The 24,545-nt window shown below is 34.5% G+C and overlaps 1 protein-coding gene across 10 annotated transcripts in view; it reads left to right on the forward strand.

The window, feature by feature from the left end:
• PPIP5K2 (diphosphoinositol pentakisphosphate kinase 2) overlaps positions 1 to 24,545 on the forward strand; it is a 49,561-nt gene that overhangs the window by 21,462 nt on the left and 3,554 nt on the right. For 3 of the 10 annotated variants that reach the window (XM_085298767.1, XM_085298768.1, XM_085298777.1), the window contains 18 exons: positions 560 to 639; positions 732 to 837; positions 1,908 to 1,993; positions 2,617 to 2,742; positions 2,836 to 2,957; positions 4,496 to 4,678; positions 6,125 to 6,266; positions 7,257 to 7,480; positions 9,097 to 9,224; positions 9,475 to 9,589; positions 11,177 to 11,284; positions 11,370 to 11,486; positions 12,250 to 12,423; positions 14,775 to 14,948; positions 16,175 to 16,244; positions 18,296 to 18,415; positions 19,298 to 19,360; positions 23,094 to 23,240. In XM_085298767.1, coding sequence (XP_085154893.1) covers positions 560 to 639; positions 732 to 837; positions 1,908 to 1,993; positions 2,617 to 2,742; positions 2,836 to 2,957; positions 4,496 to 4,678; positions 6,125 to 6,266; positions 7,257 to 7,480; positions 9,097 to 9,224; positions 9,475 to 9,589; positions 11,177 to 11,284; positions 11,370 to 11,486; positions 12,250 to 12,423; positions 14,775 to 14,948; positions 16,175 to 16,244; positions 18,296 to 18,415; positions 19,298 to 19,360; positions 23,094 to 23,240 — 2,285 coding nt within the window. The remainder of the gene's footprint in view (positions 1 to 559; positions 640 to 731; positions 838 to 1,907; positions 1,994 to 2,616; positions 2,743 to 2,835; positions 2,958 to 4,495; positions 4,679 to 6,124; positions 6,267 to 7,256; positions 7,481 to 9,096; positions 9,225 to 9,474; positions 9,590 to 11,176; positions 11,285 to 11,369; positions 11,487 to 12,249; positions 12,424 to 14,774; positions 14,949 to 16,174; positions 16,245 to 18,295; positions 18,416 to 19,297; positions 19,361 to 23,093; positions 23,241 to 24,545) is intronic. The other 7 variants (XM_085298769.1, XM_085298770.1, XM_085298771.1 and 4 more) reach the window with 7 other exon arrangements.

A 24,545-nucleotide genomic window follows, 5' to 3' on the forward strand; every position in this document is an offset into this window, starting at 1 on the left:
GATACCATCTTTAGGTTAGAGATTATAAAGTGCCTTACCTAGCAGCCCTGGAGTTAATGTGCAATTTCAGTAAAACATAATTATTCTTCATACTGAGACTAAATTCTTACGTTCAGCCATATATAATGTAAGTACGTAGAACTGTCTATTTGGTATTTATAATCTCCATTTCTCAAAGATGATTCTTGAAGATTAAGACTAGACCTAGCTGTATACTCAAAAATACTGTGTCGTTTGATGTGTAGGGAATGGGGGGGGAGGGGCGAGAGGGGGGAGTTGTTTTTTGCTTGTTTTTTTCACTAATGCTTGGCAAGTCAGTATTTCTCTGACTTCTGTAATGTGTTGAAGACTTCCTAGGGAGAAAAGATCTGAATGAATAAAGGTTGGCTTGAGCTCTGAAGTTCAGATTTTAACATACTTTTCTTATAATGTGAGGATGCTAATTTTCTGGCCACTTTAATTTTAAAAGCCACTTATTTAAGCAATAATCTAACATTCTTACTAGATGTGATTCATTGGGGTTTTTTTGCTTGTTTTAATCAATATGCTTTCTCCTAAGGTTTTTTGACCTCTTTGAAAAATGTGATGGATATAAATCTGGAAAACTAAAACTGAAAAAACCAAAACAGTTGCAGGCAAGTTTGTCTTTATTTTTTTTCTGTCTGGTATTTTAAAACTAGAAAATAATGTATTTGTTTTAAGGAATTCCTATCCTTCCTTTCTTTAGGAAGTGCTTGATATAGCAAGGCAACTTCTTGTAGAACTTGGGCAAAACAATGATTCTGAAATTGAAGAAAGTAAAGCAAAACTTGAACAGCTAAAGACTGTGTTAGAAATGTAAGTATCTAATTTTGTCTAATCCATCATAGCAGTACAGTTCTGTTATTTTGACTTCTTTGACTATTACAGTTACTACTTAGAATTGCAATGATTAACAAATAATATGCAACGATATATTAATTAAAGCATAAGGATTAGTAAGAGAAAGGATGGCATCATGTTTGGTGTTAAGGAGGGATCAAGAAGACCTGGCCTCTTTCCATGTTTTCTCCTTACATTTTTAAATTGAACTTAATGCTTACTTTAGCATGTGTCTCAGTACACTTTTTATGAAAGGACTACTTTCTTTAATCTCAAATTTTATTTTCTTGTATGTTTTTAAACCTGAAGTACTTGAATGTAGGGTCTGTCTCTTGCAGTGTGTGACATAATGAAGTCTGCTGGAGCCTGTAGACATGTGTACTGCCCACATTTTAGCAAACTTGGCAGATTCCAAATAGATAAGGATTTGTATATAAAACATGAAATATTTTTTAAATCAAACTAAGATTTCAAGGTTTATTAAAGACCTGGGGTCTTAAAATACTAAATGGTAACAGAAACTTTAATTTTGTTTTAAAAAATCAGGGCAAAACCAGTAATTATTGAGCTATATGCAACAGATCTCTACTCTTCAGATCTATTGAGTCCAGCCTGAAAACTTCACTGGCCAACAAATAGTGGCCATTTTTACTGCCAGATCAGATTCTAGATACTGGTGGTTGTAGATCTGAATAAATTACACAGGCAATCTGAAAATATAGGTTGCTTTTGGCTGCTAGGCATATGCTGTTTTTCAGTTTTGTGTTCGGTGCAGTAAACAGTATAGTGCGTAATATTTTGAAATGTTTCATTGTAGGATGATTGCTATTTTTGTAGTCATTCAATACTTGTTGAATAAGGTTTGTTGCAAGCACTTTTTCAGTATATGGGCAACCATATTCATTAATCAATGGGCAACATAATTTTATTATATTCTAACTATTACAGGAGCACAATAAGTTGGAACGTGTATTGGAAAAATATGTATTTTTATCTGAAATGTTATTTCTTTCTTCCCCCCCTTCCTCCACCAATTTCTGCTTCAGGTATGGGCATTTTTCAGGGATAAATCGCAAAGTCCAGTTAACGTATCTTCCTCATGGTTGCCCGAAAACTTCCAGTGAAGAAGAAGGTGTTGTATTACCTTACCATGTAGTCCGTCTTAATAAGATATCYGTTTACATAACGAAGGAATTAATGGTGCAAAATTCTCGATAGGAATACATTGCTTAGAATGTTTGTATTGATGGCAGATACTCAGCAGTCTCTTAATCTGCTGAATTGTATACCTAAAGCTAGGTATTTTAACATTGCTTTTATATAACAGAAAGGTAGGGGGAAAGAAGCTTCAGTGATTCACCAGAAATGATGTCCTGAGGCAGATATGGGGAAAATCCCACATACTGTTTTCTACTATCTTTAAAGAATTCTTGAGCTTTTCTGAGTATTGAGTGAAATAACTCTAGGTATTTAGCATCCTATTTGTTTTAACTTTCTGGCCTTTTTTCCCCCCTCAGATTTCTCACTAAACATTTTTCACTTACATTTTCTCTGTAATTGAACTACTGCAGTTTTCTTTAAGTGCCCATTTTGTCCTCTAGGTCAGTGTTTTCTTAATGATAGAATGCTATTAAAAATTTATATTGTTGAAGAGCTCCTTTACTAAAGCCCTGCATAGTTCCAGTATTTTTATTTATAAACAAAAATAATTTTAATATAGTTCATTACTGAACTCCTCTCTCTATGCACAATTAGATAATAGAAGAAATGAGCCATCACTGCTTCTGGTTCTAAAATGGGGAGGAGAACTGACCCCTGCAGGCAGGGTTCAAGCAGAGGAGCTTGGAAGGGCTTTCAGGTGCATGTATCCTGGTGGACAAGGTAAAAGTAGTTGTGTTGAAATGGCATAAACTAATCACTTCTGAAGTTGATCAAGTGCAAAATAAGAGTTTGAGCAGAATGTTTCTTTGATAGGAGATTATGCTGGATTTCCTGGATGTGGTTTGCTTAGATTACATAGCACTTATCGACATGATCTCAAAATCTATGCCTCTGATGARGGACGAGTTCAGATGACTGCAGCAGCTTTTGCRAAGGTACAGTGGGCAATTGCAATTTCAGTTTAAAATCTTGATGTTCTCAGGATTGTTTGTTCTGCTGAAGACTCAGAGAGTTCTGTGGTTTATTACAGTCCACAGAGTAACAAGGCTGCATTTCAAAAGAAATATATTTTGAAAATGTATTTAGCGCAATGTGATAAGATTTCTGTTAATGAGCCTGGCATGTGAAGCTCAGAGAGCAGCTCTCTGCAGACAGGTTCAACTTACACAGCCATAGCAATACATCTTGGTCTCTTCCAGTAACCAGTTTCAAAAGAGAGAAATATTTATAGTTTCTACTTTGCCTCTGTGTTTGGGATTTATTTTCCTCAAATTTTGTGTGWGTGWGTGTGTGTGTGTGTGTGTGAGATACATAAAGCATATCTATATTAGAACTAATTTAACTGTGCATTCATTTTTACATGACCAAAAGATCAATTTTCAGTCCCTTCAGTTGAATCGAAGGGAATGGAGTTCAGGAGGCCACACTTTGATTGAAACACTCTTTTGCATATTGCTTTGTAACTGTATACCGAAAACTAGGGTTTGAAATTATAACAGATGTGGAATTAATAAACTGCTTTAAAGGGGAAATTGCAATACAGATTATATGTTCATTGCTTTTTGGAATTAATAGGAAAAATTTGTTAGAATAAAAGGTTGTTACAGGATGCTTTCATATTTGGCCTTTCAGAATAACCAACTAATAAGTAAGACATGCTGACAATATTGTGGGTATACACCTTACTATTTCATAGCAATTTATTGGAGCTGAGGTGAACCATGGTTCAGGTTCACCCAACACCAATGCCACTTCTGACAGAGCTAGATCTCCTGTACCTGTGCTGGTGTGCCATCCTTAATCTGTAAATGCACTTCTGCAGACAGAGAAGACGCTTTCATTCTGTTGCCAGAAATATCTCTTATTTTCTGTCCACTTACATTTTGGACATATTCAGCCACCTCTTGTTCAAACATAGCCTTCGGTTGTGCCTTTTTTTTTTTTTTTTTTTTTTTTTTTTCAAAGTGGGTTTTGGCTTTTGCTTCTGTAGAATCTCTGCAAAGACCCTCTCTGTTTCCTGTGTGTCCTCCCTGATCCTGCTAAGTCTTCCCATAGCTCTTCACCTGGTGGCTCAGCACCTTGACCAGAGCATGTTCCCCATATGTTAGGTTGCTGTTACTCCAGGTCTTGGGGAGAGGTGCCAGGCACCCCTCTGGTTCAAGACCTTCACAGCCAGGGCTTCCCTGGAGCTCGGGCAGCACCTCTGACGTGCAAGTGTCAGCTGCTGCTGGGGAGCATGCTCAGAGCACATCACCACCACAGCTGCACTGACTAGCTATCCTACACCCTAAAGCTGCATTTTGGGGGCCACTTCCATGCAAACTGCAAAAATTATCTGCCAAGTCCCTATATATCTAACACATAGGCAAGTGATATAACCTTGATTTAAATTTTTTGTTATTTGACGTTTTTTTTAAAGGTACTCTTACATTTGCATCTTCATCTGTTCAGCTAATTCTGTTATTTGCTTCAGGGACTACTGGCCTTAGAGGGTGAACTGACTCCTATTCTTGTCCAGATGGTAAAAAGTGCTAATATGAATGGTCTGCTGGACAGTGACAGTGATTCTTTAAGCAGCTGTCAGCATCGTGTTAAAGCAAGACTCCATGAAATTCTTCAGAGAGACAGAGAATTTACTGCAGACGATTATGATAAGGTTAGAATATGATTACTTTTTCTGTGAAATGAAATAAATCATCAAGCAAATATTTTTATTGAAGTAATAAACAGGGAGTTCATTTATCTTTGAGATGGGATTATAGTTTTTGATAGAGACCACATTAGTAAATCTTTTTCACTGTTCCAATATTTTTTTTTAATTGTTCAAGAGATTTAAGTATGTTTATATATATATATATATATATATATATTTTCATATATATATATATATATATATATATATATATAATATTTTTTATATATATATATATATATATATAGGCAATAGTTAACTTTGATGATGTGCAGTACTGCAAAATGTATTGTCTACTTATCAAAGTTTATACCGATGTTTAACTTGCTACAAGGCCTTTTTCTGGTTCCATTGGAACCAGAAACCAGTGGAACACGTTCTAAACAGTGAAAGGAAGTGTCTCATTAACATACTAATTTAGTGCATCTTAATAAAGTTTTTACAAAATACAAATGATTATTCTTGTTTTTAAATGCAAGTATCATTTGTTAGGAACATGTTTTTGTTTTTTTGTTTGTTTGTTTGTTTGTTTGTTTGTTTCTTAATCCCTTCCAATGACCATACTGTGCCTGGTATAACAACTGAAAACAAATCCTCAAAATGATAATTAAGTTTAATCAGCTATATTCTAAAAGATATTGACAGCAAATTGTTGAAAATTAATTTTATTAATTTTCAAAAATAATTTATTATTTTGCATGTATACTCTTATGTGAACTCATTTAAATGTACAGATTGAAAGTAGCATCAAAATCACTGTTAGTAGTGGATTTAGCAGGAGCTGGAGAAAGTAATAGATGGTACCAGGATTTTTGTTTTGTTTTGTTTTTTCCTTCGTATAAATGCTATGGGGTTTGAAAGGCACCTGAAACTATTGAGTATGCTCTTCTAAAAGTCACTGAAATACACTAATGTTAGAATTTTTAAAGTGATAATACCCTTTTTTGTTTTGATTTGTTCTTTTTACTTGCTTGCAGTTTGGGGGAAACAATGTGATATTTTTTTCCTGTATCAGAGCACTAATCCTCTTGAATTACTTATGAATTACACAGGGCTTGCTGTAACATTTCTTATAAATTGTTTAGTGAGCTTTTAAATTACTGAAAGGAAATTGTGGAAAATTGCTAAATGTATATGAAGTGTTAAACGTCCTCAGTTTTTTTTTTTTTTACTTCTTAGAAAAATCAATTCCTGAAACTTGCTAAACTTGCTAAAGTCTACTGTATGGAACTATTTACCCTCTAAATTTCTTGTAAGCTTTTGAATCTCTAGTAAATCTTACTACCTCTCAGTTTATCTCATTAATTCCTCTAAGGGGAATGGATAATTGAGAAATGCTTTCAAAAATAACAATACACTTTCAAAATTAACCAGTTGTTTAGATAATTTTATGTTTATCTGAAATTGCAGCTTACTCCATCTGGAAGCATCTCTCTGATAAAATCAATGCAGTTTATCAAAAATCCTGTAAAGACATGTGACAAAGTCTATTCCTTAATCCAGAGCTTGACTTCTCAGATCAGGCAAAGAATGGAAGATCCAAAGTCTGCAGGTACTTAAATATTTTGTAGTCATATTTTGTTTCTCTCACTTATATTTGAGAGAGAATTATAATATAACCTTTCTTCATTAATCTGCCTTTTAGCAGAACTTTGATCAACAATGCCTTAGGGATTTTCACAGTCTGATCTTGTATGTGTGATTTTTAGAATAAAAGTTTTCTGCTTTCAAAATTGTATGAGAGCAGCAGGAAGAACCCATGGTCATATTGGAGAAAAGGGCTGTTATCTAGAAACTGAAGGTAGCTTTCAAATATCTGCAGAAATTTTTGTCATAATTTGGGACTCACCAATTTGCAAAAGGAATAGGAAAAGCAAATGGTAATAAAGTTAAGTTGGATAGAAACTTTTTTTTATTTAAGTGTCTATGATGAAAATCTTACTGTATGTGATGCATAGTAATATTGCATAAAATGATGCTCTGGATTAATGGTGGTGAATAAYGACCACAGGAAAACCAGTGCTTGGATCGACCACAAGTGGTGGTATGTGTGTGGTGTGTTGTTTTGGGGGTTTTTAATACTAGCTGAGTACGAGACCATTTTTCATCACTGTTCTCCACAGGATATAGTATGTAAGCAGCTTCTACGTGGAAGCTGGGCACTGAATTTGTGTCACCCGTAGGTAGTGTTGATGTTCTGTCTGTTTGGCCCAATCTCCTATCCTGTGACTGGGGGGGTCAAGCATCCTTTCTTGCTAGTCTCCTGGCTTCTGCTGTAGACACATGCAAGAAAGGAATCAGATATGCACTCTTGTTTTAAAGCATTCTTGTTTGGTTGGGTTTTTTTAAATATGATTTGTGCTTTAGGACACTTTATTATTGGCACTGTAGTTCTGCTTACAAGGCCAGTGATGTATTCTATAAAACTAAATTTTTATTCATTTCTGTTAACATTGTTTTAAAGTGTTATTAAAATAATTAAAAGTGTGCTTTTGTCATTTGGATGATCCTGAATACTTGAATGACGTATCTTTCTGTCCAGATATTCAACTGTACCATAGTGAAACACTAGAACTAATGCTGCGCAGGTGGGCCAAGTTGGAGAAAGATTTTAAAACGAAGAATGGAAGATACGATATTAGCAAAATTCCTGATATTTATGACTGTATAAAATATGATGTTCAGCACAACGGTTCTTTAAAATTAGAAAACACAATGGAATTATACAGGCTTTCAAAGGCTTTAGCTGACATTGTGATCCCTCAGGTAAACATTTTTGGTTGTTAAGCAGATTGTTTATAGAGTAAATGTTCAAAAATGTTCAGTCAAATTATTTGAAAGATGCCTGTTCTGTTTTTTTTGTTTTTTGTTTTTTTGTTTTCTTTAGGTTTTTTTTTCCTTTGAATGGGCCTGTATTTTGCAGTAATAGAAGCCTTAAAATTCACTACTTTCTGGTCACAAGCAGATTATTTAGCATCAGAAAAGTTTTGATTCATAATTCACCAAATTTATGTATTCAGAGTGATTTTTTTTCTAGCAGCTCTAAAATATGAACATATAGGTTTCATATAATACAATGCATTGAAATAAACTTGTTCATCTCAGTTATTCAGTGTGGATTTAAGTGGAGCTAGTGTCAACACCTGTGTATTCTGAAATTTTATTTTACTTCATTCTTCCTGCTTTTATAAGCTTTATCTTCAGGCTGTTGCAAACAGACATTGTTAACCCTAATCTATCTAATTTCACTTTTCTTAATTAGTTTAAATTTTAAAAGACCTTTCTGCTGCCTTAAAATGGTAACAAACACTCCTTCATAAAAACATACATACATTGAATTTCACAGAATGTAAGGCTAGAAGTAGACGAGATGAACTTCCTTGCAGTACAGACTGTTAAATTCAGGTTAGCCTAAAATGTTGTAGGCTATAGGACTTGAAATTACATTGTAGTGTGGAACAGACGAAAAGTCTCCCCAAGTATCTCTGCAGTTACAGAGCACCGATATTGGAGAATTGTGATCTGTATATTATGCAGCAAGTAAAGGAGATTCTTCCCCTCTACATCTCTGAAACTCCCTGATAGCAGGGAGAGCAAAAATGACACTAAAAGGTTAATTTTGAATAGAGCTTCAGAGAAGAGTGGATATAAAATAAGGGTAAATTTGGAAGGAATTCAAGCAAAGAAAACTTGGAGGACCCACACAATGCAAAGAAAAAACACTTATCTTTCTTTCTAGGGTAACAGCGTAACCGGGATGTCCATTATAATGATGAGTATGCTTTCATTTGATATGTAGCATAGAGCATGAAGCTTTTGAACAAGGAGGTTTTAAATGTTATAAATGCAGTTGTATTTTACTACTGAATGTCTTTCCTTTAGAAAAAGAAAGAATCTTTTAAAAGAATCTTTTTTTCAGTACTGTTTGAGGTGAATTAGGTAGGATCTCCTGTGGGATGGTTTACCCCGAGCTAAAATACATATTGTGCCTATCTCTATTGACTGTAAAAAGGATAGTTAATTGAAATGAAGTGGGATTAAACTCATCATAAATGTCTGATCATGTAAGAGGAAAAAAATAATTCTCTAGATCTTTTGCTTAGGGAAAGAGCTGCTTCGTAGCAAGATGAATCCACTTTTGTGGCTTAACTAGTGAATAAGCTAGTTCACTACATTACAAGTGAACTAGTGAATGCCTTTATGCTGTTTGAGATGACATCAGGCCCTGCCTTATTTGAAAGGAAGATAGTATTCAAGTGTACTAAAAACATTTTAAAAGCCAGTTTGCAACCAGAACAAAACAATAGATGACTAATAGGCCTTGAATGTAAAGGTGTTTTATCTTTAACTGGATTTTTAGAAGTCGGTTTCTTCTTGTACAGGAATATGGTATTTCCAAGGCTGAGAAACTAGAGATTGCCAAAGGTTACTGCACTCCTCTAGTTAGAAAAATCCGTTCTGACCTTCAGAGAACTCAAGATGATGATACTGTAAATAAGCTTCACCCTCTGTAAGTCTTTTACCTTTTTTATATAGTTACATTAACTTCTGTAAGATTTACTGTAGGTAATCCATAGCTTTAGCTTTCATACTGAAAATGTCTTACCGGCTCACAGTCATTTAAAAAATCTGATTTATTCGTTAACAGCTGTTTCTAAAATGAGGTCACATCTCATTATAGTCTAATAAGACTTTTTTTTCCTTTTTTATTTTCTTTTTTTACTTTAATTTTTTTTATTTATTTATTTTTTATTTTCAAGCTACTCCAGGGGTGTTATGTCCCCTGAACGTCATGTTCGTACGCGGCTGTATTTCACCAGCGAGAGTCATGTTCATTCCCTGTTATCCACCCTTCGCTATGGTGCCTTATGTGATGTAAGTTGAACACTTTCTTCTAAAACTCTGGTATTTTACGAGGAACCTAAATGAGCAGATCTCACTAAAATTACATCAGTTAGTTTTCTTAGGTGGCTCTGAAAATATCACACTTCTTGAACTATTTGATTTCTAATTATGTATGAAGGATATATTGCAAATGGTTAGAATGTTCATTTATGGAAAACGGTGGCTTCTTGACTATACCTTTTAAAGAAATGCTGAGTTCCATTGGTGTGTTCCACTGTATGTGTTACTGTCTCAAGAGAGTTGAAAAAGGCAGATAACCCAGTCTTTTGTTTTAAATTCTCACCTATAACTAATTCTGTTTTTTTTTTTTTTTTTTTTTTTTTTTTTTTTTNCAAATTTCTCTTGAATTCGCTTTTGGATTGGCCTGTAACTTTTGTCCATTGGCATATGGTCAAGACCTCCCTACCTGGCTTTAAGAATGTTCTATAGTGCAACATTTGCACTGCTTAGTGGATTGTCTCAGTTAACCATATTATTGTATAACACTTGAAGGTGATGCATTATTCACCACCTTTTTGGCCTCAAAACCAAGAATGAAAAGACACAAGCTCTCCAAATTCATATGTGACCCCACTGAGCTGCATGGAGAGGATAAATGTAGCACCTTAGAGCCTATGTAGCTGCTTCTTAGATACAGCCTTATTTAATTTATTAATTTTTGAAATATTTGTATTGATCTACTTGCTTCTGGTAGCAGATAGTTGAACTCACTGAGCCAAAGAGCACTTTTAGTCCTAGACTTCAATGTGACATGATGATATAGCATCATAAAACCTTTAGTTTTAGGCTGACACACTTTTAATTTTCCTGTAATTTTGTGTTTCATAATTACTGGCCTACCTTTAGAGCATGAAGAAGGTGAATGTTAATTTTAAATGGTTTAGGAATGTATGGGAGGGTGTTCCCCCCTATATTCTAGAAGCCTCCATTTACTTTTTCCATTTGATTAGTAGAGAAATACCTAGAAACACAGCTGAAAGTTCCAGTTGCTCATTTTTTGTCCTCTGTCTTGTTAAGCCTAAACTTGGAGGGGCAAAAAAGATATGTATACGTATGTATGTATGCGTGTGTGTGTGTGTGTATGCATGCATGTTTTTGTGTGTATGTACATATACATACATACATATATATGTTTCACTTTTTGTCCAAATACTACTTGAAACTACTTTATAGCAAAATCAGAGATTCCTATCAGGAGAATTTAGAATGTTTCTTCTCTCTACAAGTCTACATATGCTGTTGCTACCAAAAGAACATGAAAGATAAAATGAAATAAAATATCACAAGTTCTGATCGCCACCTTTTATTTATTTGAGTATTTTAAAATTATTTTTATTTTTTCTAGTTGTTCTGGAGGGGTATGTATTTTTTTTTTCCATTACCTGGGAAGAGCTTTGTACTTCTGCTATGAAAGTAAAATCCAAAGTAAATGGAAAGGGTGGGGGTCATGGAGATCATCAGTTCTTTTAAAGCAAATCACTGATTTCTAATTTTTGAGATTTAAATGTTGTTCACAGTGGTTTTTTTCTGCCTCCCCCCCCCAATCCCTTTCATAAGGAGTCAAAAGATGAACAATGGAAGAGAGCTATGGATTATCTGAATATTGTCAATGAACTCAATTACATGACTCAGATTGTTATCATGCTTTATGAGGATCCAAACAAGGTATTTAAAATGGGTAAATATTTTCAGAAAGGGGGTAGTTCTGAACTGGGTATTAAGGTGTAAACATATTTATAATTTRCTTTAGGAACTTTCTTCAGAGGAACGTTTTCATGTAGAGCTGCACTTTAGTCCAGGCGCAAAAGGCTGTGAGGAAGATAAAAATTTACCAGCCGGATATGGATACAGACCTGCCTCCCGAGAGGTAATAATTACGTCTTTCTTTAAAACAAAAATTGATTTCTAGATGTTGACATACCTAAAATAAATACTAAAAGATTGTTAGGTGAAAATGTGAAATTTTTTTGGTAGAAAAATATCTTAAAAAAAATAAAGGTAATCCCAATGCAGTGTTCCATTTTGGACAGGCACTAGGGAACACACAATTTGGGCCTTTTTTGGCTTTGCTCAACTGTATCACTAGAAATGCAAAGTACTCATTGTAGTAAAAGTAGTGTTAGCAGGTAGTGCCACATTAATGATGTTATGGCAAATGTAAGAAATATCTAAGAAGGTTGAGTGGCTTGGAATGTTTGATAATACAGATAGATGAGGAARGATTGATGTTTTTGAAGTTGTGTGTGCAGGTCTGTGCAGTTACTACCCGTTTTCTAAGAAATAAGTCAAAGTAAAACTTGGTGAGAATTCTGCAGTTGGTTTCTAGGGCCAGAATTCTACCACTACGTCAACAGAAAATTGGAGTAAGACTTTGAGGTTGAGCAGTATGGTTAATTAAGACCTCATTGTCTCATGCAGTGGCTAGTCAGGAGCAAAAACTCATAGACGTATAAAAGTGTAGAGCAACATATACTTGTATGACTAGTCATTAAGTAATATATGATTAATATTCTGTATTTTCAAAATCAACTTGCTTTTGGTTTTCCCAAAATATTTACTTAATGACCACTTCTGTCTATATGGTGCAAAGCGTGTAACTAAATTGAAAAGGATTTACCTATTGCTTGTAGAATGAAGGCTCAAAGAAAACCTCCCATAGAAATGATAGTGATGAGGAGGCACATGCTTCTAAAAGGGATGAAACAGATCGGTCAGTAGTGATGTTCAAGCCAATGGTATCGGACCCAATTCACATACACAGAAAGTCACCTCTTCCAAGATCCAGGAAGATTGGTTCTGTTGAAGTAAGTGTTTCTGTTCCAGAGCATGTCTTTTATAGGAATTAACTTTCTGCTTACTTTTAAAAAAAAAAAAAAAAAAAAAAAAAAAGGCAATTCTGCTTTTGATTACACAAAAACAGAATGATACTATACCTCTTAAAATTGCTTTAATTCTACGGGAAATCTTCCATGGCAGTGACCTACCTGAATGAATCTTTTTTAAATGAGTGATTATTTTGGCATAAAATATTTCCTTCTTCCACTACCCTTTAAAACCATGTTAGAAAAAAACCTATTTGAAAATGAAGACCTTTTCAGTCTAAGCCCATATCTCTTTCAAACTAACACACATTGCTTTTGTATTCATCCTTACAAGACAGCTGCTACTGGGAATAAAGCAAGCCTTGAGGGCAATCATGCTGAGAGGGGATGGAGGATTTGGGGTGGTAGGGAAGGTGCAGGAGGCAAGATGTTTTCACTTGTTTTGCTTTCACATGGAGTGAAAGTGGCTCCAGTGGTCCAGCATTTGAAGGTAAGAGAACAAACTGTCAGTATTTTTTGAAGTGGGTGGGTTTTGCATTTCATGAAGTCTTTAGATAACCCGAACAGTCTAGTCTCCAGTTTTGAAGGCCATGATATCTAGGTATGCTTCACAGATACGGCTTTAATGTCACAGCAGTGGAGGATGCACAGCAGTGTCATGTTACCACTTGTGTGGTTGAGTGGCAAAGCTTCAGCTGGTGCATAGTGGCACTTCTGTGACTTTAATGTTAGAAGTAGACTAACAGCTTCATATTACCTCATTTTCAGTTGCTTAAAACCATCAGAACTTAAGATCTGCACCAAATGCTTTTCCTTTTGTGTTTGTGTTGAAAATGGGCTGTTTGTACAAAATGCGACTATTACGGAAGTAAGATTTACAAGTAACTTGGTTATTAGTAGTGTGGAGAGAAAAAGRTGCATGGTTTTCTTTTACAAGTATATCTTTATTACTTCACATGACTTTCATAAATTAACAGAAGTAATAAATGTGAATGTCTTACATTTTCTATCTACAAGTTTTATCATAAACAAATGCTCACAACATCAGTACTTTGGATTTTTAAAAGCTGCTTTCACTATGATCATGCAAGCTCCCCTCCTCCTTATGAGTTCACACACACACAACTTAAAATATTTTCAACTTTTAACCATTTTCATTCTTGTAAGTTATTTCAAAGCTGCTTTCAAAAGATATTAATGACATTGCTAAATTTTGACTGTGCTGGTAATGCATGTTTGAATAGAACGTGTTGCAGCATTCAGTGTTTATTTCTGGGAAGGAAATAGTCTACTTAAAGAAATCATTCACTATGATTTTTTTTTTTTTTTTTTGAAAAAGTAAAATTGGAAGTCTCATCTGGCAAACTGAAATCTGCAAAACCAGTATTTGGAATTTTTATACCAAATGGTATTTTCAGGTGTTTTTAAAAATGTCATTTTATTACAACTTAAACTGCAACTGCCTTGATTTTTTTTATTATTTTTTTCCCCTCCTCCCTGCCGTAGGCAATTCTCTTTTCACTTATGTCCGTTAATTAAAGGGACACTGTCAGGTAATGCAACTTTTAATCTGAGTCATAGTCCAGTAATAGTTACAGAAAAAGCATTGTAATTCTGCATTGAGTCATGAAAACAAAAAACCAATTCTAATAGAAAAATGAGAAAATAAGGCTCATCAGCGTTGAAAATTGAATTCTGTATTACTAAAAATGTTCATTACTAATCATTAAAATAATATATAGTGATGTAGGACACAAGGGAATCTTAGCCTGACACTGTCCCCTTGAAGTCTTATAGTTGTCCAGCATCAGAAAATTAAAAATATTTATATAATCTAACTTGGAAAACCAATGGTGCCACTACCAGATAGTCAGCTGTAAAATCTCCAAGACAATTCTAAAAATCATTAGAAAATTTTAGATAAAATTACAGACTAGAAATGGAAGCTATTAAGTAGTAAATAGGAAAGGTTGTTGTACTTAGAGGGGGAAACTATTAAACAGTATGTCAAAAATAATAGATGTTGTTTCCAGCACGTAGGGAAATTTTTAAAGTTTTGGTCCAATTATTGACCCCAGTAATTTTGGTCTCATACCATACCATTATTTAACAGTCTACCAGAATTTGGTGAAGCTGTTGTAATTAAAGATAATTGATCATGAGCAGAACTGATAACTTTGTAATGTTGCTCTTCCCTAGTCACTGTTTAATAGTTTTAAATCAGTATATAAAAGGGTGCAAGCAGACTGGGTTTTTTTCTTTTCTGTTCATTTGGCTCTGTTGAATCTAACTTTGCATGCTTTGCTGTTTTTTGCCCCCTTTCTCACTTCCAGGAAGAGAGCCCCCTGAGTGTGTCTAGCCCAGAGTGTATTGGTACCTGGCTGCATTACACCAGTGGTGTGGGTACTGGGCGTCGAAGACGCAGATCAGGGGAACAAATCACTTCTTCCCCTGTCTCCCCTAAATCATTGGCTTTCACATCCAGTATTTTTGGCTCATGGCAACAGGTTTTTAAACTTTACTTCATTCAACATTATTATGCATTCCGAGCAACAACCAACTGTCTTTAAGGACATCTAATCCCTTGTTATGGATTACATTTAAAGCAAATTCTTCCACTTCTTAAAATTACTTCCCGTGAATGTTGGGGGGGAAAAAAAAAGAAAGAGTAAGTGCGTGTTTTTTCCACTAAATGCGTTGTATATCTCCCTGAAGAATTGGTTTCTCTATAGGAAATGCAAATGTTAACACAGTAGAAAAGACATAGTCTACTGCCTAATGAAACTCTGCTTTGGCTTAGTTGTCCTTTAAGACTTTGAAAATGGCATTGCTTAATTTGATGGTAGGTAAATTGAAAAACTTTTCTTTTTTATATAATGGCAAACAATACAWTTTAAAATAATTTATTTGGAACTTCATATTGCTACTCAAAACTTATTTTGCATATATCATATTTTCAGTGGCCTGGTATTAACTACTGCAGGGAACAAACTCTAGCACTAATAATTCTTGCCTTCTGTATCTGGAGGTGTCTAAAACTCCCAACACAGTACATCATCCATTGAATTGTACAATATTTTGAAGATTTATCTAAATGCTTGGGAAGAAGCAGAAAAAGACATATTTCTGAAGCGTCAATGAACATCTAAAGACTGCTTAATATTTCAAGATATTGTTTATGCATATGGCAATGGATGGTGTTCTGTTAACCCCTTTTCTTTATAAAAATTTTCATAATTTCTTTTTATTGTGGAAAAATTTAAAACTATTTATGTAGGAAAAGTATATTTCGGTAAAGGCTGTGAGCATCTGAAGATTACACTGATTGAGCCCGTGCATGGATCAGTGATTGTATGGTGTCCTCAATAGTTTGTCTGTCTTTCCTTCCCTCCCCTCCTTTTTTCAATACAGGCGCAGTTTAGGAGAGTGCATTTGGTAAAATAAAACAAAATCTGTCTCAAATGTCTGTTCTCATATATGTCTTGATCTGTGTCCTTTTTCATTCTGAATGCTTGCTTTGCACCACTTCATTGCAAGGAACTCATATGTGAAATGGACTCCCTTCAGAAGGGGATATTGCATGATCTTTCATATTTCCTTTACATATTTTTACTAACACTTATCATACAGCTTATTAACACTTGTCTGTCTGAAACAGGCTGCTGTATCAAATTAAATAGACATTTCATGCTGCTGTTCTACTTTTCCTTATTTTTCTGTTCTTTATATCCAGGTTCTATCAGAAAGCAATAGTAATTTACGAACACCGAGAACTATTCTGGAACAAAAGCAGAGTGGTCTAGGTATGTGCATATAATTGACATTTGGTTTCATGTTAGTTTTTCCTCTGCCCATTGTTCTGCGCAGTTTTGGATTTTTTTTTTTTTTTTTTTAAAAGAAGCTTTTATATGAAGAGGACCAGGTTGTGTTTGTAATCAATAATATCTGCTGGTTGTCTGAAACACTACAGCATTTTGAACTGGACAATTGTTTTTTTTGCAGCAAAAGTTTTACATAAATTATTATTGAAAAGAGCAAATTATTTGAGACTACTGACTCTTTACTGCCCAAAACAGGTACACAGGATTATTTTTAACATAATGTAGATCTTTAAGAATATGTAGTTTATGACTAAGCTGTTGTGTTTTGCAGAATTTTTTGGATTGAAAAAGCCTACTATGGAAACCATTAAAACACTTTTGAAGATAATTAATGTTTCCTACTGTGGGCAATTGACAGAATTTAAAGCGCGGTACCAATGCAGGAAAAAAGCCAAACAAACTTCAAGTTTCCTGAGTGTATCAGGGCTTTTGCACACAGTTCCTTTACTAAAATCTATTTTTTTTCTTTCAATGTTAGAATTAATTTTGCTATAATTCAATGCATTGTTTTAAATTCTTTTAATTCAAGTAATGTTTTTCTGTTGTTTCTTTGAAACAGGCGTTCATTTGACCCATATGCAAAACTAGGAAATTTTGCGCTACTGTGAATTAATATTGCATCTTTTTTCTGTAAATGTAAAATGTCTTATGGGAAAAATGTAATGTAGAAAATGAATAAGCTATATATATATATATTAGGCTAGAAGTAGCTTTTCCTTTCCTTGTGAAGATCTATATTTTTGTCTAATCTTTCTGTGATACTTTTTTCCTACTATATTTTTTTCCTTAGTAAAATGCATACATCAGGTGCTCTTGTTTACTGAAGTCATTTTTTAATGTGTGCTTGCTAAAGTTAAACAACTTTTCTTTTGTCAGTGTGACACAATATGGCTTGTGGAAGTTGATATATTTGTGTGTATAGGTCAAGATCCTACTTCTGGTGCTTTTGCCACAGACCAGGCACCAATTTGTTTTGGCTGTGATTGGTCACATGTGCTAGTAATGTTTCCTCTCATTGGGTCATCAAAAGTAATGAAAGGAAATATCTCTGAATAGTTGGTCTTTAAAATATGGTGCTACTTATCTAAAATACAAAAGATAAGTTTCTAGTGAACCATTTCTCCCTTCGAGCGGTAGTGAAGATTAAAGGGAAAAAATTACAGCATTTTTTTCCGTTTTATTCACTGGTGTATGTGAATTTCATATATGGTGGATTATAAAAAAAAAAAAAAAATCTGTGTATGGCTTTCAGCAATATGTTAAAACTCCTAGTGGCAGGACTGTACAAGTGAAAACAAATGTGTTCTCAATTGCATGGAAACATACAGAAGTCTTCTCTAGGAAAGAAGTTGAGTGAACTAAACTTGGTAAAACTCTTAGATATTTTCAGCTTCTACCATTGGCAATGAAGGTAGCTGAAATACTAAAAGAGTATTTCTGATCTGGTTAACATTTCATGGAGTTTAAAAGGGAAATGTCTCCATATATAATCTGTGGAAATGCATGAGTACTTCATTGCAGCCTGTCATCTCAAAGGTTGATTTGGATGAAAGCAAAGAGCAGTATTTTCCATTTTTTTAAATTTTTTTTCAGGACCACAAGTTTTAAAACCCACCACTTTTGCATCATCATCTTGGTTTTGTTTTGTTGTTTTGATTATGTTTACATTGATGCTAACTGGTAACTTTTCTTTACCAAACCTGAAAACAGGATATGAAGTCACTTTGTTAAAGTCAGTCCTCTCTGCACATATAGCAGAGGGTGCTGTGTCATGAGTAGAAGCACAATAAATTATGATAGTTTCAGCCTACAAGTACCACTTTGACATTACAAGCATATTGTGAACCTGTCCAAGGCACTGCCAAAAGCTGCCTTTTGTGTGGTAAGAGCCCTGTGCTTGCATGCTGCATGCATCCCCAATGTGAATGGACGAACACCTGGTTGTTGTATGTATTTTCTCTAACTCCCATCAGGGTCTCACTGTGCGGGCCTGTTTAGCACCTCAGTGCTCGGGGGTTCTTCAAGTGCACCTAACCTACAGGATTATGCTCGTACTCATCGTAAAAAGCTGACTTCTTCTGGCTTCATAGATGGTATGTGCACACTCTCGCACATGCACGCACAAACCCATGTGCCACATTAAACTTCTAAAGATAAATCCTAGGTTACTGATTTTAATGGAATCCTAGAATCCTTTGCCTTAGTATTAATTGTACGAGTTTCTGTTGCTTCTTTATTGCCCATAGCTTGCTTATGTTTAACTTAATAGCATAGTTAATTCTTGTTACCATCTTGGATTGAACATTAGCTCACAGACTTGTAATACATGCCAAGAGATTTCAGCAAGTGCATTTTTTCAATACATTAAAATTATAGTTTTGAAATTCTTTTTCTCATTTTAAACTTCTGGTTCAATCATTTCTTATTGATCTTGAAATAAATTGCTTAGAGCATATACAGTGAATGAGAGAAATGATAAACTAATAACTTTAAAATACTTATGGTGAAAATTTTAGGATTCCTGACTCTTTTCTGGTGGGGTTTGGCTTACAAAAGAGCAGGAGATTTTCAGTTTTGTATAATCCGGGGTAGAACAGAAATTCTTTCAAAAGATCATAGAATGTAAATACCTTTAACATTGAGGTGAAACAGTATTCATGCTGTTCTCCCCCAAAATTCACTACTCAATGTTCAACTCTAACCTAATATAACCTCATATGCCAGAATCACCAGCTCATTCTGCTTGTTTTCATACACTTCATTACACATCTTGTAGTTACCAACAGCCCAAACTTTCTTCTTTTAACCTCTATTTAGATTTTAGCCCCTTTTCCTGGTCCCCTCTGCATGCCACTCAGTTCTAACACCTCATCTTTTTTTTTTTTTTTTTTTTTTTCGTCTTCCTCTCCTTTTTTAAAATGTCTCTCTTTTGGTAGCTGTTACGAATTTCAGGTACCTGTTTTTCTCTTTCTCAGACACCACACGCGGTTCTGCTGTTAAAAGGTTTTCTATCTCATTTGCTCGACACCCAACCAATGGTACGTTTTGCTTTTATTTTAAAAAAAAAAACAAAAACAAAAGGTTCCTTGCTTCATCCCTTTTATTTTTATTTCAAATATGGGGTGTACAGTATCATCCAACCATCTGTTGTTCCTAACTTCAAGCACAACTCAAAATATATTTGTAATCATTAGATATCCTAAATCTCTTCTTTACCATTCATTAGTATAAATATAACATCAAAATTCATTCATCAGAAAAATCYTTGAAAAATTGAAATGCTACTGTTAATCATGATCTCTAGTAAATTATTCTCCCCAATTTCTTACGTGATCCGACTGTATAATACAAGATAAAGAGTTACATCTGATCTTTATTGGGCATATACCTCTTGATAGCTGCTGCTGCTTCTTCTTTGTCTTCCTTCTGTTGAGCTATTTCCCTCCTCGTTCCAAAAACATAGTTGACAAATGGATTTTATGACTACCTTCTTGACGTGACACTAAATTAAAAAAAAAAAAAAAAAAAAAAAGCAGAAGCTTTGGTTCCATTCCTACTAAATTGCAACATCTATCAATGAAAAAAAAAAAAAAAAAAAAGTCTGGTTTAGCACACAGGAGAGAGGTGTATATCTTTCTCTTCCTCAGCAAAATATTTCGCACCTAACTTTCTACGTGATTAAATAGGCCCCAAATATATCCTGTTCATGGAAACCAGACTCTGTCTTCAGCATTCACCAGGTCTTAATGTAGCTTTTCCAGATTTCTTAATTTCTGTTTTAAAGTGCACGACTGCTGGCTAAGTGGAGTGATGATGCTGCCATTGAAAGTGCAGTGAAAAGCATCAGCATTGTCGTGTTAGATTTGAAATGCACTTGTTTAGGAGYGAGGTTGAAGAAAAGTGAGTGTTCCCTTCGTTTTGTAGTGAAGCAAATTGCTACTTTACTGYATTCATTTGGAATCCATAGCGAGTTGCACTGCGGTGTTTCTTGAAGGAAAACTGGTATAATAAGGCTGAAACAATACTAGTAAGCTTGTATTTGATCTGAAAAAGTGAACTCTAGTGTTCTCTTTCAAATATGAAATATAGGAACCTATTTTTTATCTTTAGAATCTAATCAGATACTATTTCCAAACATTACAAAATCAGAAAGTAAGAACTGCATTTGAATATAATGTCTAATAGTTGGATTACTTTCTGTTCCATTTAGCACTCCTTTGTGACTGCATTCTTTAAATAGATCCATCTAAATTACTTTTAACGAATGCACTGATTGTTCTGATTCATTTAATACAGATGTTTTACCACACATCTTCCACAAGATAATGCATGCTGTATGAGCTCCTATGAAACCTAAACATAGTACAGGTTTCTAGAAGTTCCCTACTAACAGACGTACATACAGGCGTCATTTTGTCTGTCCTCTGGATTCTCATTTTGGTTCTCTCTGTCCCTCTCACTCTCTCTTCCTTACTTTTCTGTTTGCACCTTCTAACTCATTTCACAGATTTCCCCTTCCCCCTCATCTTTAGTTCAAGGAACATGGTGAAACAAGTTTCTTCTGACAGTGCTTTACCTTGTTTTCTGGGCCTCTGTGCAGAACACCCACACCTCTTTAGGTGCTGGTCCGATTCCTCTGCGGAATTTCTAGGCTCCCGTGGTAGGTCTCTCCAGCTCTTAACTGTGAGACAGCAGGGCGGCTCTGAAATGCTGCGTTAACCCTTTCGTTGCCTTGCACTTTGAAGGGGACTGTGCCTGAAGAGTAAATGTAGCCGAAACGCAAGGGCTGCTAGCTTGCAGGAAATTGCTTTGCTAAAGGGATACTGTCAGGCTTCTCTGCCTTAGGATATTTGAATATATTTCTCAAATTCATTAAATACTTATAATTTGTCATAAAAAATTCAAATAAAACACGTTAGGTAGGTTTTCATAGCATCTGTTTAAGCCATATCCCTTTTGATGCAAAAATTTTATAACGTTGTTTTGGGGTACGGCTGTCTGATAAAGTTCCCAAAACTAAACACAAGCCTGGAGATAGAGATGGGTTCTTAAAAGGATTTTTTTTGTTTCGTTTTGCTAACGGAAGTGGGTCTGTCTTTATAGTTTTCTGTAACATTGCACTGAAACATATATTAGATATTTAAAAAATTAACCTGACATTGTCCCACTGCATTCTTTGCAGAAGTAAGATTAAAAAAAAAATTCTTATTCAACTGATGGCAACACTTCTTTCAGGGTAAAGAGAGAAATCTTATGTATCTTACTGTAATGCAAAGAAAGGGTTTGCGCTTTGCATGCATGCATAGTTATATAGAATATTAACATGTATGCCAAACATTTTTTTTAGTGCTTACACTGAAGCTTAGCTGCTGTCTTTTTAAGAACAAATACAAATGAAGAATGTGTTGGTGTTTCTTTTGCACATGAAAACTGAGGTTTCCCTGAAATGCAATGTTTTATTTGTAGTATAAGTGAAGCTGACACAAGCACACTTCAGTTGATTGTATATCTGGAGTGGCTCTCCTTCCAATTTTAGCAGGACCATGATGGATCCAAATATAAATACAGACATTCTTGGGTTGAAATTTCATGAAGTTATTTTTTTTCTATGTAAATTTCTAAATGAGGAGCAAATGGGGAACATTGGATATCAGAGGAATACTGATGCTTACTATTTTGTGGGAGGGAATAGTTCACAGTTATATTACTATCTCTAAAAAAAAAATGTACCTTGAACTGAAATTCTAAACATTATTTCATTAACTATTGTTTCTTCATTTAAATATCTTAAAAGAAATGTAGCAACTACATATTTACAATATTGAATTGCAAACTTGTAATGTTACAGCTGTATATGAAAATGCTAATGGACACATTTTCCTCTTTGAAATGCAATTGGGTGAAGAGAGCTTTCATTGAATAATCAAACTTGCATCAGTTTATAAAAATGCAGTTTTATGCCAAGATGTGTTTGAATGCTTTTTGATATGTTAGTAATACAAATATGCATGGTTGGTTTATGGTTAGTACTAATGTAGGTAAGTAGAGTCCAATAAATTTTTAGATTTTTGGTTTGGTATACTTACCTGTTCTAATATTATACGAAGCATTTAGTGTTCTAAGTACTGATTTTAAATGCATAAAGGTAGGTGTAAATCTGTCTTACAAAGTTAAAACATGTAACCTCAAAATATACAAGTGCAAGTAGTGGTTTTCCGTGGACACTTAAGGCAACAGTTGTTTTCACAGAATACTCAAGATGATAGAAGGCGACTTCTGCAAACTTTTCTCGTTGGGAGTTCTAGCCTTTTTAGCTCTTCTGTCTCAGCTAGCTGTTCACAACATAGCTGTCCTACTTCATTTGCATGAATGAGTTAGCTGTTCAGTGTTCTGCCATGTCTGAGAATGAGTAGGAAAAATACTACTTTTCTTTCTTTCTTTCTTTCTTTTGTGTGATTTAATTTTAAAGGAAAGTTATTCTTCATGAACTGACTTGAGAGTAAAGTTTACTGTTCATAGACCAATTCATGTGTACATGAGGCTTGTATCCTGTGGTATGCTATGTGGTACTTTGAGTTTAGTATATTTTGGAAATCGGCCCACCTTTTTTCAACTCCGTGTTCTATTAATGTCATGATTTCAAGACTATTATGTCTGCATGTATTGATTTTTAAATAAGTATTTTGTTTTATGCATTAATGCTTGCCCATGCAATAGTTTAAAATCCTATCTTATGTTTGGAAATCTTTTCTTATTTTTTATTTTTTGCAGGTTTTGAACTGTATTCCATGGTGCCTTCTATTTGCCCTTTGGAAACCCTACACAATTCCCTGTCTTTAAAGCAGGTGGATGAATTTCTTGCCTCTGTTGCTGCTCCATCAAGTGAAAATCTACAGGAGACATGTACTGCTTTTAGTTGTAATTATGCTCATCTTAAATTGTTAGATATTGTCTAGTTCATCTTTCCAGTATTTTATAGCAAATGAATAAACTAAGAATATAGCTTATTTAAAAAGAGAAAAGGGGGTGGGGGGGCAATAAAGATTAACTGTAATTTTAATTTTTGAGGTATCTTCTTCCTATGTGCACATTATCGTAATCCACTGAAGTAATGTCTGACAATGAATTAATTGGTATAATAAACCAAAAATTTTATGAAATACTAATAAGTTTATTTCCTCACATTAAGAACTTCTTGATAATGTCCAGATTAATTCCAGTTGGATTATAGGGAATGCTTTTTACTAACACTGAGCATGCACTTCCAGCTTCATACTGTACCACTGTACTGGCAGTAACCGCAGCAGAATAGTGTTGCTTTTTATATCTTCTAACACTGTTATGTCCTGTGTCTTTCAATATTATTTGGTGTTTCACATGCAGAGTGCCTTGCAATTACTTTTTTTTTAATGGGCTGTGCTGCATGTTTCACATTTATGTGATCTTGAAGTGAGATGCGAACTGCATTCTGTACACGTGCATGTGTGTGGGAAGATCCTTTCCCATTGTGATTCTCCTGCTGTTTCTCTGGAAACTGTTTTCAGTTAGTTCACATTTACTGTTTATTAGGATGGTTGTAATTTGTGTGACAGGTGAGTAGAAAAACAGTTGTCTTGAGGAAATGTTTAAAGAATCATGCTTTTGATGAAAACTTGTGTGTGCTAGTACTGATACAAAAGTGATATAAATGCTAGGGGTTTTGCTCCTTTCTGGTATTTTAGGATTTTATGCTTTAGATGTGAATCAGCAGCTAATTTGATTGTCTGAGTTTCTTACATCTGAGAATGAAGATAACCTAAGAAAACTTACGTTATTGAAAAACAAATCAGGGAAGCTTATAAGTATGTTAAAGTTCTTACGTATTTAAAATGTTCTGTTACACTGCTTAGGATTTGGAAAGATGATGTCTCTTTTAAAAGTAATTAAGAATTTGCAGTTCACAACAGGAAAAAATACTTAAAAAAAAAAAAAAAGTCATACTATTGGGGTGGTTTGGCAAGCAGAACTGTCACAGTTCTGCTTAGGTAGAGGTAATCTGTATATAGATCCCTCTGCTTTCTTACCACATTTGGGAGTTGTCTAGAGCGTGATGTGTCGTATAGCTGTTTCTTAGACCTTTTGGACTACATGTCAGTTCCCATGGCTTTGCCATAACCCATGAGAAGTAGCACTAATTCTGTTGCCAGTGTCTTCTGGAAAGGCAACCATTATTGAAATTTGGCT

This window comes from Rhea americana, unplaced genomic scaffold, assembly GCF_003343005.1.
Source record: "Rhea americana isolate MKP2758 unplaced genomic scaffold, rheAme1 scaffold_141, whole genome shotgun sequence".
Taxonomy (NCBI): domain Eukaryota; kingdom Metazoa; phylum Chordata; class Aves; order Rheiformes; family Rheidae; genus Rhea; species Rhea americana.